The 19892-nt window shown below is 37.3% G+C and overlaps 2 protein-coding genes across 3 annotated transcripts in view; one reads left to right on the top strand and one right to left on the bottom strand.

Moving 5' to 3' along the window:
- LOC133516675 (trichohyalin-like) overlaps window positions 1-10385 on the bottom strand; it is a 99291-nt gene extending 88906 nt beyond the window's left edge. Inside the window, exons 1-2 of the mRNA XM_061849697.1 lie at window positions 10292-10385; window positions 8910-9572 (exon numbers count right to left, since the gene is read on the bottom strand). Coding sequence (XP_061705681.1) covers window positions 8910-9572; window positions 10292-10385 — 757 coding nt within the window. The remainder of the gene's footprint in view (window positions 1-8909; window positions 9573-10291) is intronic.
- LOC133516448 (pikachurin) overlaps window positions 1-19892 on the top strand; it is a 230271-nt gene that overhangs the window by 46967 nt on the left and 163412 nt on the right. The gene's annotated exons all lie outside the window — the stretch shown is intronic.

Genomic DNA, 19892 nt, shown 5'->3' with positions numbered 1-19892 from the left:
AACCACTATTATGTGTACACTAGTTACGTAGACTAGGTCAACAGTGACTCATCGCGTAAAGGGTGAGCCCGCATCGCGAATTTGGGGCGCAAACACTAACATTCATCAAGGAAGGGCATATCTTACGCCGAACCGTACGTCATTTAGGGCTTTACAATTGTGTGTGAGCAAACTTTGTGTGTGTTGTGTACACATATGTGGAATGAACCGATCATTAAGGAAACAAATATTGCTTACTACAATTACAAAACATAGCACGGTCGAAGAGTTTTAAAGGGGGACTTAATGGCTTGAGGTATGTCCACTATAAATCGTGTCATTCATAAAAACGCGTGCCTTGACTCGTATTGTCATCATAAAAAAGAATAGATTTTTTTACAGACAATTTTTTTAAGGACTTTTAAGAACGGCATTAGAAATTAAAAAATCTGCTATTAGTCCAGTAAAGATACGGTCTTGATAAACTAGAAAATAAATATAGAAAGTAAATTAAGACACTCTATCAAAGATAAATCCGTTTTTGACGCTAAAGTTCTTGTTAAGAAATGGCTAGCCAGTACCTATGACGAAACCGAGAAAATTGTACAAATGAGAAATTAGTTGTTTCCTATAGCTTATAGATCTGTGTAGGTTTATATTTTAGCCCTAGCTAACCTAACATTTGGCAACCGGTTATACACTGTTTCTTCAGCTTCAAAAATTCGAGATTTGAAAAGTTGCTCAGCTAGGAATTGCTCTTAAAACTACCTACAGTTATTGGTCCCCGCGATACAGGCATGCCTAGTGCGGGTACCAAAGTTAATCTTTTAGGAATTGTAAACTTTTAGTGTTAATATTTTTTCATTTTTTTTTTCAAATAAATAATGAGAATTTCAGTCAAAAGATTATGGTGGTATTCATAAACGTCTGTCAAGTCGAACAAGCCTTTGATAATTGTTTGTCTCTATCTGCCATTTTGATATTTGCGTTTGCTAGAAAGGGACCAAACTGAACAAAGGTTAAGTAAGTAAGTAAGTAAATATTCTTTATTGCACCACAAAGAAGACAAATTAAAAAAAAACAGATTTACAATGTAAAGAAAGGTAGCAACAGGCGGTCTTATCGCTAACTAAGTTGTATCAATTAGAGGCAGTCTATAACGCGTTATTAACCGAAGACAATAATGTTAACTTATGCTTGATAATGGCACATATTAATTTATTTTGTCTTAATTTATTATGAGAATAATTATATCATTATAGCATCTTGGGCTCAAGGCTGAACTACTCATATTAAGCAGAATTCCATCAAGAATTTGGTAATGGCATTAAATAACAAACAGGCTAACCCCAACAGTTCCAGAGAAATTACTAAATAGTGCAAAGTAATTTCAACTTCAACTCTAAACCTTTAAGGCATGTTATCGATTGTAGCGATACCTAACCTCGATCAAACACATTAGTACCTAAGAGCTACAAATCACATCCTAAAACATAGTTACTTTAAACTCTATTCAAATAGACTTAAAGTTGAATATCGTTTGTTGGATACAGCTGCATAACAGGATATGAACAGTCGCTGCTGGCGTCATATCCGGGGCCGAGACTACTTCCGGCGCCACGAAGAACCGGAAATGGGTCATGTTCCAAGATTTATGCGATTTGTATTATTTTTAGCTAAAGCTGAAAGTATTTTTGTGTGGTCTGTTTTTGGTGTCAGTAGCCAGGATATAGTACAGTCACGTCTGAATATCGGTACGAAAAATGTGCCGAAAGTATGTATACACTACCTTAATATATGGGTAATAAAGTCGTGTATACATATTTATGGCACTTTTTCAGACGTGACCGTACATTCTGTATTGAGGGTGGTAAACAAGAATTAACACGTGTGGCACGTGGCCGTGTTTTATCACACTTGTTAGAAAAATACTAAATTTTAAGCGAGATAATTATTTAGTTAGGCATCGAAGGCACAGAACCATGTGGCATTCAGCCACGATTGAAAATTGTGTAAAAGTATTTCAAACAGCTTTTAAATTAATCATATAAATATTTTTAAACATACACAAAAAATAATAGTTTGAAAGTATATATTTTAAAATCAAAACTGTTTTATACCTCCTTGCATAAAAAATGAGTACTTAGATGATATAAAATAACATTATGCCCATGGGAATAATGAAATTTAAAAAAAGTCTATTACGCTCGTGGGCATAATATAACTCATTCCATTTCAGTATGCTGCCATACAATAATACCTTTTACGAGCAAGTGTGATGAAAATAAATATGTACAACTAAGAGCGTAGCGGAAAGACTTTTAAATCCCCAGGTTGCGGGTTCAAACCCCGGCTCGTACAAACTACAAATGAGTTTTTCGAAGTACGATATATCATTTAATATTTACCAGTTGCTTTTCGGTGGAACAAAACGTGAGGAAACTGGACTAATCTCAATAAGGCCCAGTTTACCCTCTAGGTTGGAAGGTAGGTTGGCAGTCGCTTTCGTTAAAACTAGTGCTTGCGTCCTGGGATTAGCTGCAAAGCGTACCCCAGGCTCCCATGAGCTGTGGCGAAAAGCGACAACGCGAGGTACATGATGATCAGGATAAAAGTAGAACTCTTATGATGGCGGTGATGGCGTGGATAATACACGATAAAGCATTGGTAAATTTTTTACATCACGCGACGGAGATCAAAAATGTATATAACTTCGTACCCTCTATCTTCTTTGACGGAGACGAACGATCTGCGTGCTCCCTTTGCTCTGTTCGCGCGGCGTACATTTTGGCTTTGAAAATCTTATGCAAGCCTTTTTAGGGATCCATAATCAACAATGGGCCCTGATAGTTTCGCCCATCGACAGAGTTTTGTTTGTCAGTCTGTCTATCTATTCTTTTGACCGCGTTTGCTCAGTGACCAGTGCCAGAATTTTTTTATTTGTTAAAAGGTAGTTATACACTATATATTACATTTGCTGACAAAATAGGTAAAAGATCTAGAAACACTTTTTAATGAGGTAGGTGAACACAAAAGAAATATGCAAAAATCCAACACTCCAAGCAGGTAAGCATATTCAGGCAAAATTCATAAAAAGCGCAATTTCAAGCGCTCATTTGTCTCAATAACGTACACCTGTTTTAATTAAAATGCTAATTATTTACTACCAACAAAAGAAAACATTACTCGTAATATCGGGAGGCACGGGGAAGCAATGCATATTTCACCCTCATTATTTCCAAATTAAAAGAATATTTTCGACAATATTTGCAAGTTAAAGGAACATTGTTTTAATACGGTTTTTATCTGACGTCGAGTATCGCAGTGGAACAATAGAAGAGTTTTTCAAAGGAAAATTATTAATATGGTAATTAAAATGCGAAAACATCTGTATGTTTTTTACTGTTTGCTTCGGTTGAATTGAAACCGACTACAGCAATGCCGGTTATATATTTTAGCTGTAAACGAGTGGTAAGGGTGGGAAAGTTTTGTTGAATTATTTTTGTGTATCTCGCCGTAGCAATGAAACTGCTCAGCTGATTTATTTAATGAGGTGTCCGTTGATTCATTCTTAAGAGGGAAGAATAGCTTTGCGATCCTAGCGAAATAACGGTTTTTTTCTATGAAATTCTATTTCGGGAGAAAATGTTTTCTACTAATTAATTCTTAACAAATCACTTTGATGTCGATCGTTTCAGCATATTTTTTTCTATGATACAGGAGGCAAATGAGCAGACGGATCACCTGATGGTAAGCGATTACCGCCTCATGGACACCTGCAACATCAGAAGGGTTGTCATCATATATTCTAGGTTTATAGGTTTAGCTTTTTTATTAACAATAAAAAATATATTGCAAATTTTGAAAAAAAAGGGGAAATCTTTATAGGTTTATACCTAGTTTTTTATTCTGTTAATAACATACTAAAAATAATGGAAATTGGAAAATATTTAGAAGTGGAAAAACGTTTTCTTTTTTTTATATGGCGATCACGTGGTATACTTCCCTCTTAAGTATATGAATAATAGATCAGTTTGAAGGTTTCATAATTATACGTTATAAAAATAAATATATAAACTGAAAGAAGTGGCAAATAGAAGGGACTGGAATCATTAAATATATCCTCACTAATATTAATTTTACTCTTTATATGTCTGTACGGTAAAAAATCATGAGTTAGGCCTTGGTTGTGCTGTATATTTAGAGCAGGAAAGGTCGTTCTAAAAATGCAAAAATATGACTAAAAATTCGCTCAGGATCCTTACTATACAGACAATACGTACATTTAAAATATAATGCTGTCCCACCACGCCTGATAGACGTAAAATCTATGAAAAACTCTTCACAATATAAAAAACATAGCTAGACGTTTTCACTATGTCAATCTAGATAGCTGTTGGCTACTGCTGCCAGTTAACAAATTTGAATTCAGACACTTTGTCAGCTTGTAACAACGCTATAACAGAAGCGCAAATATTTAAATACAAAAATCTCAGCAAATATGTCACAAGAGATAATTTATCTTCAGCGAATAAGGCAAGAGGCGCAACATAAATCTGCGACTTGAAGTTGCGGCGTATTCGAATCCGGCCAGGTCGATTCTAATTTAACAATTTGTTATAATTTTGAACTGGTTTTAACACGACATTGACAATGATCTTGATGATTCCGCCCGGCAAAACGTTCCACATTATCGATTGCCGTAAGGACGCCTTGTCAGGTTATTCGTATAAAGATACAAGTAAATCTCGTCCTTATGACAAGCGACAAAGCGGGACGTTTCGTTGCCGCGGTCACATATCTTCTTACCTAAGTCAATTTTGTGTTTATCCAGGGACTGGAATAAAGACTCAGGCCATCCGTCTTGCCTAATTAGGTACGAACAACTGGAACTTCTGATTAACTCCGAGATTTACGGTCTGTTGTGCCCTTGCTTGGCTGTGATTTGTGGAATATTTTGTACATGTACAAATATGTCGTTCGTGATATCCGGGAGAAGGAAAATGTGTTGTTATATAAAAATAAAAACCAATTAAAATTAAAATAATTTGAGAACAAACGATTAATAAAAAGATAAAGCAATAACATGTTTTAACTTTTTCATTGCTGATAAATCGAAAAATTTCACACACACGACAACATAATTAACATATGCGAGGAATCCTTACAAGGGGGTACTTAGGGTGGGTACAAACAAACGTATTTGGTTCAAATATTTGCATGTAACCCGCGCGTGCAAATATTTAAACCAAATATATTATCAGGCAAACATTTAAGAAAAAACGAGTAATGATGAGCGAGTTAATTCTTTCCTTCTTAGAAAAATTACTCGTCAGTATTGTTATCAGCAAATTCTATACATTTACTTATTTATTAAATTTTTTGACTACAGAATAAACACGAGCAATGAAAGCTAGTGGCTGTTTTCACCCAAAAATGTGCTACTATATGTAATAGTACTAAGACCATAAGGAACGAGAAATAAAAGTATTTTCTTTCTTCTCGAGTGAGTCACGCGCCGTAATCGTTTCAATCAGAACACCATAAGCCCTTAGGCAAACGTGTGACCAAACTTCTTTCCCCGACTACCAGTTTGCTCTGGCCTTGTAATTGCCATGGATTTATTTGGGCGAGTCAGGCAAACCAGTATAACAGTGGCCGCAAAATATGTAATAGTGTTTTATAGTAGTTTATGTGACTGCTACATAATGAAAGGCATTAAAATACGAGTGTGAGTTTAAGAAACGAACGAAATACGAAAGTAACCCTGTCTGTCTGCATGTTGCCTCTTCATGCATAAACCGCTGAACCAAGATGAAATTTCGTATGGAGATAGTTTGAGGCCTGTGGAAGTTAGTTTTTAGGGTTCCGTACCCAAAGAGTAAAACGGGACCCTATTACTAACACTCCGATGTCCGTCCATCCGTTCGTCCTTCTGTCACCAGGCCGTATCTCATGAACCGTGATAGATAGACAGTTGAAATTTTCACAGATTGTGTATTTCTGTTGCCGCTATAACAACAAGCTAGCTTGGTGTCAAGCTAGCTTTTGGATACCTTGATGCTGGTCTTCCGTCGAAAACATTCCAAAAATGGAAATAGCTATAAAAATAAAATAAATGTCTAATTGAAGTGTTTACATAGATTGGTTTCAGAAGGGCGAGCGATAGATTAGCAAAGAAACGGGAACTAAATGCCCTGCGCAGAATGGCGCCGCGTGCGACCAATCGAGGCGGGGTCATCTTGAACCCTTTTAGGGGACTGATTACGCACAGGACTCTAGTACGGTCGAAGGGGCGAAAATATTGTATTTTCTTTGTATTGTCCAAGGCTTTGTTACACGTACGCTTGTTATACGAGGGGTGTCTGAAATTCTAAACCTGGTATTTCGAGGTAATATATGAGTTTATGATACTGGCCGCTAGAAAGGTCATTTAAAAACAAATTATAAAAAAAAAACATGTAACATTTTTATTATTCTGTTTCGAGATATTCAACGGAAAAGTACATCATGTGTGAATTACCAAGGAATATTACAAAAATTAAGCACCGTGCTGTAATTAAGTTCGTAACAAAAAGTAACAAATCACCGCAGTGTATTTTTGAGGAAATGGATATTATTTACGGTGCTTCTGGGCCTTCTTATGCCTAGTTCAAAAAGTGGAGCCGCTTATTTAAACTCGGACGGGAATCGATCGAAGACGACCCCCGCTCAGGGCGGCCAATATCGGTAGTGACCGGAGAAAACTTAGCAAAATTCAAAAAGCTGGTATTAGAAGATAGAAGAATTAAGGTTTGGCAAATAGCTGACGTCTTAGGTATTAGTAAAGAAAGAGTCGGAGAAATTTTACATGAACATTTGTACATGAGTAAAGTCAGTGCTCGTTAACAAAATATTGAGGTATACTACTAGAGTCGGCATCTGTAACAAAATATTTCCGCAAGTGCGAGCACTTCATTGCGTTTAGTATGTCTCTGACTACTGGTGAGATGCCACGCATGTAACGAAAATTAAAAATGCCTATCTGCGTTATGAAAATGTCTTCTAATATTATTGAGAAACATAATAAAAGCAATATAATAACAATGCACTGCAAAAAAACGCTTGTTTTAAGCTCATTTAGTTTATTTTGAAACGTCACTTCAAACGCTTGCGGTTGCGCATTGATTACATTTCGCAGATGTAACACCTGGGTACTAATGATTACCTAAGTACCTTATTCTTTGCAAAATATATACTCAATAATGAATTACTTTTTATTTCGTTTTTTTTTGTAGTGTTTTGCTTATATTTAAAGAGTATATTATGCTATAAGCGCGATTTGATCGAAATCGCTACGAGAATGAGAATCAAATAGAAAGAGTTTTATGACTATTTTGATACATTTTAATATCGTCAGTGTCACATATGTAAAACAATTTCAATACAATTGTAAGGAAATAAATACATTTCATCCAGGTTCTTTACAGTGCGTATCTAGGCAGAAAATGAACAGTTGTCATAACAGTTTTGCCTCTGGCTAGCATGCTAATTGTTTAGCTTAGTGACATACGTCAAACGCCAAAAATGGCGGACACAATTTGTTCCCGATAGCCTGTCTTGTGCATCTATGTAAGTGACCGAAAATGCTGACGGCCTTCGATAAAGACGTCGTGTTGAAACTTCAAGAGCGTTTTTAAAATTGTACGAAGATGATTTAGATGAAGTTTGTTCCCGAATAGTAACTGTTCATGAAACATTGATCAGACAGTATGATCTGGAGTGTAAGTTTGAATCGATGCAGTGGATTGAAAAGGTTGAAAGGCCGCCGAAGAAATTTAAAGTGCAAAAGTCGGCCTCTATGTTAATGGCTACGGTGTTTTGGGACTGTGATGGATGATGATTTATTTAGAAAAAGGCTTTACGATAAACGGAACTTGTTATGCGAATCTAATAAGACAAGTGCGACAAGCCATAGTTGAGAAAAAGCGGGGTAAACTAAGGAAATGCATTAGGTTTTTGCAAGACAACGCACCCGGTCACACCGCTTATGTTGCGAGGCGTGCTCTGAAGGAAGTTGGTTTTGACAAAATTGACCACCCATCCTACAGCCCAGATCTAGATCTGCGAGCGATAATTTTCTATTCAATAATTTAAAGAAAGAGTTGAGGGGAAAGCGATTTAGAAGTGACGAAGTGATGATATTTTTTTAATGGCCTAAAAGCAATGTATAAAAAAATGTACAAAATGCATTGAGTTAGAAGGAGATTATATTGAAAAATAAACATAAGTTCATTTAATTGTAATTTTTTTTTTCTATCTTAGGCTTAGAACTTTTCAGACGCCTCTCGTATGGTTTTCATCTCAAATAGACAGATCAGAAGGCATATTCGATTTTTTGTAACAATTTATTTAATTACAGAACTAACCAATTTCAATGAATTTAAACGATATTATACCGGTAAATTTTATAATGCACAAATTTATTATATTAAAAATAAACACAAATAGGTGGAAAAACAATTAAAAACTTAAATTAAAAACTTATAAATAAAAAATTTGTCCCAGATCGAGACCGCTTGGCAGGGTGCCCAGAAGGCTGGCTGCATTGCCCCTCTGGATAGCGATGCTTATCCGCTGGGCGAAGTACAGGCCAGCCCTCTGATCACCCGAAGCCTCTATAAGGCGTTTTGCTAACTCCTTATAGAGGCGGCGCGCGCTAGGCCCCCACGGCCCTAGGGTTTCAACCCCAAACGCCGCAAATATGTAACTACTGCCGAGGTTGACATACTTGCGACGCTTGAGGCTTTCGGCTGAGGATGCGGCCGCACCAGCGTCAACTTTGGTGCCTGGAATATGGGACGGTGCCAGAGTATCTACGCATGTAGCATCCCAGACAAGGGGCCGTCCCATACTCCAAGGCACCAACGTCATTCCATCAGGCCTCTTACCATCATCCCTGACCAGGCCGTTGGGCTCGAGGACCGCCGGCACCTTGGCACTAACAAAGGCCCTACGAATGACGTCATTGATGCTGGCGTGCCGAGGTATCCTCCCAGCACTTCGGCTGCAAGAGAGGCCGTGGTGGCCTAGGTTGTCTACCATGACGCCGCATTGGCATCGGTGAGGCATGTTTGTTGATGCTCCTATTCTAAGGCAAGTGGCCAACCGGAAAGTTGAGTTGTCCAGCAAAGTTCCTATTGTTGGTGATGGAAGTGCCTGCAACCACAGACCCGACTCCCACTCCGCTGTCGCAATGAGACGAGCTCGATCTGTTGGACTTAGTGCCGTCTCTAGGAGGCTGTTCCTTGTTAGACGACAGAGAGGCTCGTCCCACTGCCTTTGCGAGCATGGGTTGACAGGTGGGTCTGTGTTGGGGCATGTTAGTGACCATACGTTCTTGGCCTCGGAACAGTGCGCAGCCTCCAGGACCCCAAGAGAAGGGGCTAAAATTTTCCCGATAAGGTTTTGAGCACCGTGTACCGAAGCCAAGAAAGCTGGTAGCGCCACGCTGGAAATTTTGCGGATGCCCAGGCCACCCAACCTAACGGGCAGGCTAGCCTGGGTCCAAGTTCTTTCCCCAAAAGATATGTTGAAGACGGTGGTGAGAGTTTCTAAAATTAAATTGTCCAAATTTGAAATCAAAGTGGGGTGTTTCCAAAAATGTGATCCGCGAAGTATGTATGTAAATTTTGGAACAAAAAGACAATGTTTCATTATACAATAAGCCGAATGTATGTTAATTTTAGTCAAACGATGTGAAGATGCCTTGAAATTTTGAATTTTTGTATTTATAAAATTTCCAAAAGATTGGTCTAAGATGGGACAGCCAAGAAGATGAAGCGTTTCTTTTGTAATAATTTTGATTCCGGGGGCAAGTTGGTTAAATTGTTCCAATGTGCGTTCTTTGTTTGGGCAGGACTCTTTTACAAAGAGTTCGCATTTCGAGAAGTTGAGGGATAGGCCGATAGCTATGAATTCAGTTCTTAATTTTTCTAAATCATTTAGAACTGAAATCGCTTCACCGCCAAGGGTCCCATCGTCTAGATACCAAATATTTAATTTTGAATTTAGATTCTTGATTATGGGTTGAATAGCGAGGCTGAAAATTGCTGGACCGAGGGGGTCGCCTTGTTGACAACCTACGGAAGATGCCAAAAGGTTAGATTGGTATAATAATTTTGAAGGAGAACTGTAACACTGCCAAAGAAAGTTAAAGGTAGCCGGAATTTTTTCTTTTATTTGAGTCAACAAGGCACCCCTGTCTACTGAATTAAAAGCATTGGAGACATCCACCTTCAGAAGAACCTCTCCTGCTTGGTGCTCGATGTACGTTCGCACGGCATGGACAGCGGCTTCGCAGCCGCTTTTGGAACCAAAACCGAGCTGCACAGGCTGTAATTCCGAACTAACTTGGTAGAAATCATAATTGTTGCGTAATTCACAAAAAATAACTAAAATTATAGACTTACATAAAACCTACTATTTCGAATCAACAAGAAACTTGTTCGAGTATGAATTCTACGAAAACCAACACAACGGCCCTGTAATTTAGAAACAACAAGAATTTTAAAACACGAAACAAGCCCTACAAATTACAAACAAGTCCTGAGTTCAACAAGATTATAAACGCAGGTCGTAAAACTGCCTTGAAAGTCTTATGGCACATGCAAAACTCACTGGATACTGTTAGCAGTAAATTAACTTCAAGAACTTTCCGATCTTTTTTGAATTTTATTCGTGTTAGGGCACGTTCTCATTAGGTGTATCCCGGGTTCAGAAATCCTTTTATTTATCAAACCGTTTTCGTTAATTCACTCGAGAACGAAAAGGAATACGTTTCTGTTTGCGGTTACCGGTTAAAGAACTGTTCCATTGATATACGAGTTTATGCAAAATTCGTTCGTTTTTCGTCTTTGTGGAATGAAGCTAACCGATTAAATTGAAAGTTTGAAGGAAGGCAGAACGAGTAAGTTGCCATCTCTTTCACATATGAAACCGAGTTTAACTGAGAGTTTGAATTTAACCGGTATTATATGGTTAGCTGTGAACCGTAAAATTTCGGTCCCTCGTCTTACCGTTAAGAAGAGAGGAGTTTTTTTAGTTAGCATTCCGACAATTTACTGAATTTTGAAAGAACGAAATAATATACATACCTAATGATTTGGAACGACACCTCAAACAGAACACGGAGGCCAATTGAAAGTTACATTGTGACATAAAAATGATATTTAAATGATGACAGTCGCGCGTGCATTTCGCTTGTAATTTGTTTAGATATCATTTTGATGTCATTAATCAAGTTTGGATTGGCCTCCGTGTTCTGTTTAAAGTGTACGTTATGTGTGTATAGGTACATTCACCTCAAATCTCCTACGGTCAAATTGACAACTTCCTCCATTTTTAAGTCGGTTAAAATACAACTCAATCAACTTGCGCAATTTGAAGTGTTTTGAAGTTAAGTTACTGCTATGTGCGCTCTGTGTCCTTGGTGCTTTTGGGACTTGTGATAATCCCTGAAACTTACTGCTCGCTCGCGATACCGAAGGCTTCTGGGAAATCTTGTATGCTCAATGTAAGTCACGGACTTTAATTGTTTTTAGGGTTTACTTTACATTGGATCTTTTATCCCGTTATTATTGACAACCAAATTATATATTATAGCTTGTATCCTACTTGCTTTTGCTTGAAAACTGGTATTGCAGATGTGGGTGTGAAGGCCGCCAAGCTCAAATGGGATTGGGCGGGACACATCTGTAGGATGCACCGGGACAGATGGGCCAAAATAGCGACCGAATGGGCACCACAGATCACCCGAGGCAGAGGCAGGCCGAAAACGAGATGGCGAGACGACCTGGACTCATTTTGTGGCGACTGGCGGGAGCATGCACAAAGCCATGACGAGTGGCGGAAGAGAGGGGAGGCCTTTGCCCAGCAGTGGGACACAATATAGGCTAATAAAAAAATACTTGAATCATAAATGGCTCAATAATTAAAGTCCGTGACGCTTACTGTTAATTTTATTAATCTGTTAAATGTAAAATGTTAATTAACTAACTAGGGGTAAATTTAGACAAGGGAGATAGTGTCCGACATTAGGAATGCTGTTGATAGCACTGTAGGTGGGTCAAAATGATTTTTATTGTCTTGTTTCTTGTATGACGAAGTGTAGTTTTTTGTATGAGATGAAATTATTTTTTTAATTTGTTCTCATGTAAACTACAGCTACAGCTAGAAAGACTTGCAACAGCACTCGACTTTTATTTATTTATTTGATAGTAGACACAAATACAAACGTGACACAGTGTTCAGAAACAAGACGCGAAAAGAATTTTGACCCAGGTACTTTTTATAGTCTATGAATCTTGCACTATAAATTGTTCAGCGGTTAAAGCGGGAAGAGGTAATAGACATTACTTTCGTCTTTTTAATATTAGTACTATTAGCAGGGACACAGATCATAATATGATGCAGGGTTCAGTATCAGGGAAACCAACTCAAACTTACTTTTTGATTTTCGGACATCAAAATGATGTCATTTAGTCCTACTTGTCCGTATATGTCTAGGCGTGAGTGAGACGCACGGGAAAATAATATCATTTAGATATTATTTTGATGCCAAAATGTAAGTTTGAATCGGCCCATGTTCACAGATCTTTATACTTTCTTATACCTACTTAACCAGGCTGGCCTCTTGCCGTTACATCAATATACAAAAATGCGTATTTTCACAACTGTCTTGAGGCTTCGAAATTGGTTAAAGCGGGGTCTGTTCAAATTGATTCAGAAAGTTTGTTTGAAATATTAAGGAAATTCCAAAGGAATCCCTAGGCGTAGGGGCGCAGTTTCCCTTGAAACTGGGGCGTTTTAAGACGTGGGTCTGTGCGGTGATAAATAAAATAAATAGTGTTTACGTAATATGCTGGGGGTTGGCAAAATGTATCGTAGTAGGTATCTACTAAAAGTTCTGTTAGTTTAATTAAGAGGGAAAGTGCGAGAACGTCCGTACAAAAAGAGAAAACGTTTTTCCATTTCTAAATATCTTCCATTCTCCATGATTTTTAGTATGTTCACACAATGAAAAACTAGGTATATAAGTTACCCTGTTTTTTCAAAATTTGCAAAACAATTTTTTTTTTTCAAAAAGCAAAACCTAGAATATATTGTGCTGAAGCGATCGACATCAAAATCAAAGTGATTTGTTAACATTTATTTAGTGGACACCGTTTTTTCCCGAAATGGATTTTCATAGAGAAATTACCGTTAATTCGTTTCATTCGATAACCTATATATTTCCCGCAAACATTGTAGTGAAGTGAAGAATAATGTGCCGGCCCCAAAAAAAGGAATTATGTCGTTGGCCTAAATTTAAGAATTCTTACTTATACTGTGATCATGACTGTGTGTTTATGAACTGTACCGTAAAAAAAATCCACTTTTAAACACTATTTTACGTAAATTGCATAGACTCATACCAGGGGTTTCAGTCCCCTAGAAGTAATACCTACTACATATGAGGAGTGTATTTTCAAAAGGGCTCATTTTTGTATGGTTTTCATAGAGAATAAAGTCCTTTTGAAAAATACTCCTCATATAATAATAACGGGCTTGTGCACAAATCACGCGAGGTTTTTTTCGGCTACTTTTTTGACCCCCCCCTCCCCCTGGGTGATATTTGGTGAGGTTTTTGACTAACCCCCGCTCCCCCACATAACCTTACGTGTATTTTTATTTTATCTTTTCATTCGACCTAATTTTAAGATATATAGTATTGTATAGAGAAAATCTTGTTTATTTTCGTTATTTTGAAGAGCCAAGTGAAGATTTATGTTTAACGAAACCGAGAAAAAGTATGTAGTAGATATTTTTTCTTACTTTCGTTCACTATAGAAAAATACACGTGAGGTCTTCTTATACTCCCCCCTCCCCCAACGTGATCTGTCGTGATTTTTTCGTGACCCCCCTCCCCCCCTATCGAACCTCGCATGATTTGTGCACAAGCCCAACGGAACGGAGAATAAAGACAATAAAGTGCTCATTCTATACATAAATAGATGAAAACTCATTTAAAATAAGTTTTAAACGAGCTTTGCGAAAACTATTATTGCGAAAACGATTAGTACGTTTCACTATACCTCCCATAAAACTTTTTATTTTTAAGTATAGAATAGGTAGAAATATTTATTGCGAAACCATGGTACATATATTCGTTACATTCAAGAGTGTGACAGCACATGGCACCCTGTTAGGGCATTACAAATAAATCTTACATCTAGGTAGTTTTTGAACATTAGTGTTTGTACATAACATGTAATGTTCCTAATTAAATATAAACAATATTCTAACCTTATTTCTACTAAGAATGAAATAGTCGAACCTAACTTAATATTTAGGTACACAAGGGGTTAATTATATAAGTAGGGATATATAATATACAATGAAGGACAACCATTAAACGAAATGTGTGACGATGTATGGAGAGATCACTCTAAGTTGTACTTTTATTTCTCAATAGTACGGTAAACAATTGAATGAACTTTCTAATATCACTTACGTTTGTTCTGCGTAGAGGAGCAGTGCCGATTTCTATAAAAGTTCTAAAGTCTAAGTTCTATAAAAGTTGATTTATATGGAAGGTTTGCAAAATTCTGTATTAGACAAAATAAATTATGGAAAATCTTGTGATATGACGGCCATGGCTCACGTTTTGCTACGATGTAAATAACGTACGTCGAATATAACGTGTTGTATGGGTACAATGTAGGTATCTGTCTACGTCTAAGGAAGAACAAAAGTGTATCTCACCTCACCTTGAGACGGAAGCATAATAACCCCTCACAATATGTCAGACTGGCTAGAGCCGTGACAAATCACCCCTACGCCGAACTCACAATATAACTAGAGTCTGTACGGAAAGAGAAGAGTCGTGTCATATAAGGGAACCAATACATTTTACCACTCTTCTCTTTTCCCACAGACTCTACTTGAGGCAGTTTATTTTTCTACATTATTCCCGTCAATTTTATTTGCATATTTATAGTGTGTTTTTCTACTTGTGTGACGAGCTACATTTTTCCCCAAAAAGAGGAACATTTAACTTTTTAAGACCCCGATCAATTTTCGCGCTTTTGAATTTGGAACTTTCTCTCGTTTTTTTTTACTTATAAGTACAAAATTCGAATTTTATTTGTAGAGGAGTTACGAGACTATAGGAAAAAAGTTTTTCAAGCGTTATATTTACTGTAAGGATATTTCGGTTCCAAAGGTAGTATTTCTGGCCACGTAAACACAATCTCATGGTAAAAATCGAGATAGGTACTGTGTGTAATATTTATACTGCGGGAAGCTCTATGACTGAAGGCCCACCCTTCAGGGGTGAACGCACTGTCAGTCCATCGTGGGCACAGTTAACTAACCATGTTTGAACCTTATTGCGACGAGATAAGGATTAAAATGGTCAGATAAATGTGTTGCTGTGAACACAATAGCCTATCTTAAGCGCATAGAATCAATTATGGCGATGTCAACAGCTCTTGTGTATAGTAGGTGTCGAGTATGTCCATCTTTCATTCGGAGAAATTACTGAGATTTGCAAGTCATCTAATTTGTATTAGTTATTTATTCTTCGCGTTTTGTTGCGCGATCGGGCAAGTTTAATATTTCAGTTTAGATTTTATATCGGCCGAATTATATATTTATGTAAGCAATCTTGTATTTAGCCATTTACCAGCAGTGTCGTTAGTTAAAGTTTGGTAGTACTAGAGGAATAATCGTTATTTCTTAACGCCATTCTAAAAATAGAAATATATAAAGATTTTCACGATACTTTTCGTTCATATTTATCATTTCGATAAATTTTTATTTGTTGCCTTGGCTATCTAATAATAAATACTCGCTATACGAGCTTTAGTGGCGCCCAACGTGGGGCCTTAAATATATGAGCTTCCTTTCAACAGTGAATATTTTACCTACGTATAATATAGATAAACCATTTTAAACTAAAGACCCCAAAACACTCATGTCTAAAGTTATATTACAGACGAACACACATTAAATTCAAACACAAAATTCGATAGCTTTTATTATATAGGTTGTAACAAAAATAGTAAGGACCCGTCTAAGGGCATATTCCCTATCGTGTACTCACTAGGAAAAAGTAGAAGAAAAAATTCTTGACGCGATAAATTTTTGTCCTTTTTATGGAGGGTTAGCCGACTGCCCCAGAAAAAAAAATGTCATTAAAAAAAATCTTCTATATATGCTTCACTTTACGTTGTACATCTGCTGTTACCTATCCGTGTTTCGTAGCTCGTATAAGTGTTTATATTTACTAACTTACTTTTGCTTAGGCTTTCTAGAGAGGGGCAGGTAGATAAACAATAATTTATCTCCAATATTGTCCTTCCTTGGCATTGCGTAGACAGTGTTACAGGATACCCCACAAATTACCACAGCCTTTCCATTTCCACAAAGCCATTATATAAATAGGTAACAAGAATAAGCTGATGTTGCCGACCTTCTGCAAAGGGCAGACTCCCTTTTTTTAAATAATAAAGTAGGCGCCCTAGTAATGAATGGGGGCAATTACGACTGGCAATTAGACGACGGGTGTACCTGACACTGTTGACATCTAACGTCTAGGGTAAAGGAGCCAGTAGTGGATACGAAGCCAATAAGAAACAGACGCTTCAGTTTATTTTTCAAAAATCAATTAAAAAATGAAGTAAGAATAGTAAGTGTCCAACAAATGTGCGTATTATGATATCCACACACTTAGACATGAGTATAAACAGTATACACCAGAACGAAAGGCAAAGAAGGAGACCCATCAATGTTTAGGTCATACCGAGTAACTTTTACTATGGGACCAACGCCGAAATCGCGAAAAAAAAATATTGACTCTCCGATAGGAAACTTCAACTTCAGACCAGCAAAATGTATGGAACAGCCAAAAAATTTCGCGATTTCAGGGTTTGCCCCATAGTAAAAGTTGCTTAGTATGACCTAAACATTAATGGTTCTCTTTTTTAGGGTTCCGTAGCCAAATGGCATAAAACGGAACCCTTATAGTTTCGCCATGTCCGTCTGTCTGTCTGTCTGTCTGTCTGTCTGTCTGTCTGTCTGTCTGTCTGTCTGTCCGAGGCTTTGCTCCGTGGTCGTTAGTGATAAAAAGCTGAAATTTGGCATGGATATATAAATCAATAAGGCCGACAAAGTCGTACAATAAAATCTAAAAATTTAATTTTTTTTAGGGTACCTCCCCTACACGTAAAGTGGGGGTGAATTTTTTTTTTCGCTTCAACCCTAGAGTGTGGGGTATCGTTGGAAAGGTCTTTCAAAACTAATAGGGGTTTTTAAGAAACATTTTTTGATAAAGTGAATATATTCGGAGATAATCGCTCCGAAAGAAAAAAAAAATGTGTCCCCCCCCTCTAACTTTTGAACCATAGGTCCAAAAAATATGAAAAAAATCGTGGAAGTAGAGCTTAAGAAAGACATTAAAGGAAAACTATAGCGGGCATGATCAGTTTAGCTGTTTTTGAGTTATCGCAAAAAGCTTTCCCTTCATAGTAAAAATACTTACTTTAATTAGGTACTGATTATGCAAATTTGCCTATTTGTTTAGCTCGGGTGAAAGGTACCGTTTCATCCCTTGGTTAACAATTTACTATACTTTAAGCTCCAGTTTAGCTTATTGTGACGGAAGAGTAACTACTTCCGTAGCGTGCGCTTCTTCCCTACACTGAGCGTGGCCCGACATGCTCTTGGCCGGTTATTTTTTGCCTTTCGTTCTGTTGCATACTGTATTTGATGATATCTGCGAACCAATCTGATAGCAGTGCGTGGCGTTCTTATTATTAATTTGTGTAAGTGCGTCTCGTGAATAGCTAAGATAGTAGCATCAGAATTTGATCTAGATACTCACTGCCACAATTAGGTAAGGTACATCTGGTACATGTCCACCGAGGTTCACGTAATCGAGGAAGACCGCAGACTTGCGTTACGAGGAGGAGACACCGTTATCCTAAAAGGACTTAAGTACTTAGGATGCTGTTAAGCAATAATGTGTCAAGCCACATTCCTTTTGCATTAAGATGTCAACCCAAAAGAAATGACGCTTAAAGTTGATCTTTTTGTAAAATGAATATGGACTGACACATTTTTGCTAAACAGCATGTTTTTATTGCTTGTATTCTTATACCGTGTTATGAATTCGAATCAAAACTACGGTAGGTACTGATTTTGATAGTGCTTCATTATTAACATTATTCTAGGTCGTTAGTTCAAATATGTAATTCATGTTAGCTTGAAATCGTATAATGAAATACCTATTCTCATTCTTCCGACCCGCTCCTCCGTGTATAAAACAACCATATACTCGTAACAACTATTGGAGAAGTAAATCAATATTTACAGTATTCTCGCACAATAAATTCCAAATTTAAACTGGCTTGCCCGTGGCGGCTTTCGCTGTTAAAGGGACACATTTTCTCCAAAAGAGAGCAACATTCTCGGCAAATAAAGTCTTTAGATTGTTAATTCAAAAATTGAGTCAAACATTACCGTATAGTGACGTCGACACACAATTTACGACAAAAAAATTGCGATTTATGGCAAAAGGGGCGTCTATATATTACGTTAGGGGTTTTTGAGGATTATTTGAAATTTTGTATTGTGAATATAAATGCGTTTGATTTATTAAACAAAACGCAATCAAAAACACAAGGGAAATGGAGGCAAAAGGAAATTCCATCATCAACATTTGCTGCCTTTAAGTGTACACCACGGACTAGTTGAGAAAATTAAATCTTATGCGATTATTCGCGGGTTTACCTAACTTACTTTACTTTGACTTACGACGGTATAAATTCGATCAACATGACCCTTGTAATATGTAACCCCTAAGATCCCTGAACATGCCACCTACGCTTTGTATCGCGACAGGTTTATAATGCCGCATTAGGGTGCTTGACAGATGACCGACGGGTGAATTGATGTACAGAATTCCATCCACTATCCGACGCGGGAGTCACTACAATGGGATTTTTTATGAACACGGGAAAAGATGAAGAAAATTCCAATAAATTATTAAGATCTTTTCCTACCATTCTTGAAGAATCATTCAAGGAAGTCTTGAAAAATCTTATGCAGTGGTAGCTATTGGCGTTCCTATAGGTAGATTTTTACCTCACTCATTTTTGATGCTCACCCTTATTGTGCTTGACGAATGGCCGACAGGTGATGTATGGGTTGTAATTCACTATCCGACGCTGCGGGAGTGGATACAGAATTCTTTTCTTAAGACGGGTATTATACCTACTCGTAAGGTACATAGATTTAGGTACAAAGGGGAAAAAAAATCGTAAGAGATTTTGGTTGTAAAAAATTTGATTCCGTTACCATCTTTACATTTAATGTAAACTTTAAAAAAAAACTCTTTAGACTTCAAAGGAAATTCATCTGCATGAGATGACCACATTTTCTTACATGAATGATTTACTGTGTGGATTGGATCTAAAACTTTAGAAACACCGCATCAGTTAATAATAAATACACTATTTAATTGAAAGTAGGTATTTCTTACTTTTAAAATTGCAGACCAGAATTCGAACCCACGCCTGTAGGATTGCAACTTTTGGTTACCGCCACCGCATTATTCGCTAGACAATATTTATATCTCCGGTAAAGCTTCACAACTTATCTTGGAACGTGTCACGTGTAAATGTAACATTTATGTCAACTGTCTTTTATACCGCGTGTGGACCACGCTTTCCCAACACTTTTTTCTTTGTCATTTATTCAGCGAGCGTCAGACTAAATCTCAACAAACATCAGACAGCCAAAGCCGCGGTATAATCCTATCATCTAATAACGCTCGCAACTTAACAAGTGTAGTCACCAACGTGGCTCGGACGTGGGCCGACTAAATAACG

Source organism: Cydia pomonella, chromosome 3 (genome assembly GCF_033807575.1).
Source record: "Cydia pomonella isolate Wapato2018A chromosome 3, ilCydPomo1, whole genome shotgun sequence".
NCBI lineage: Eukaryota > Metazoa > Arthropoda > Insecta > Lepidoptera > Tortricidae > Cydia > Cydia pomonella.
The sequence above is the reverse complement of the archived record's forward strand: the minus strand, read 5'-3'. Positions and strand labels throughout refer to the sequence as shown.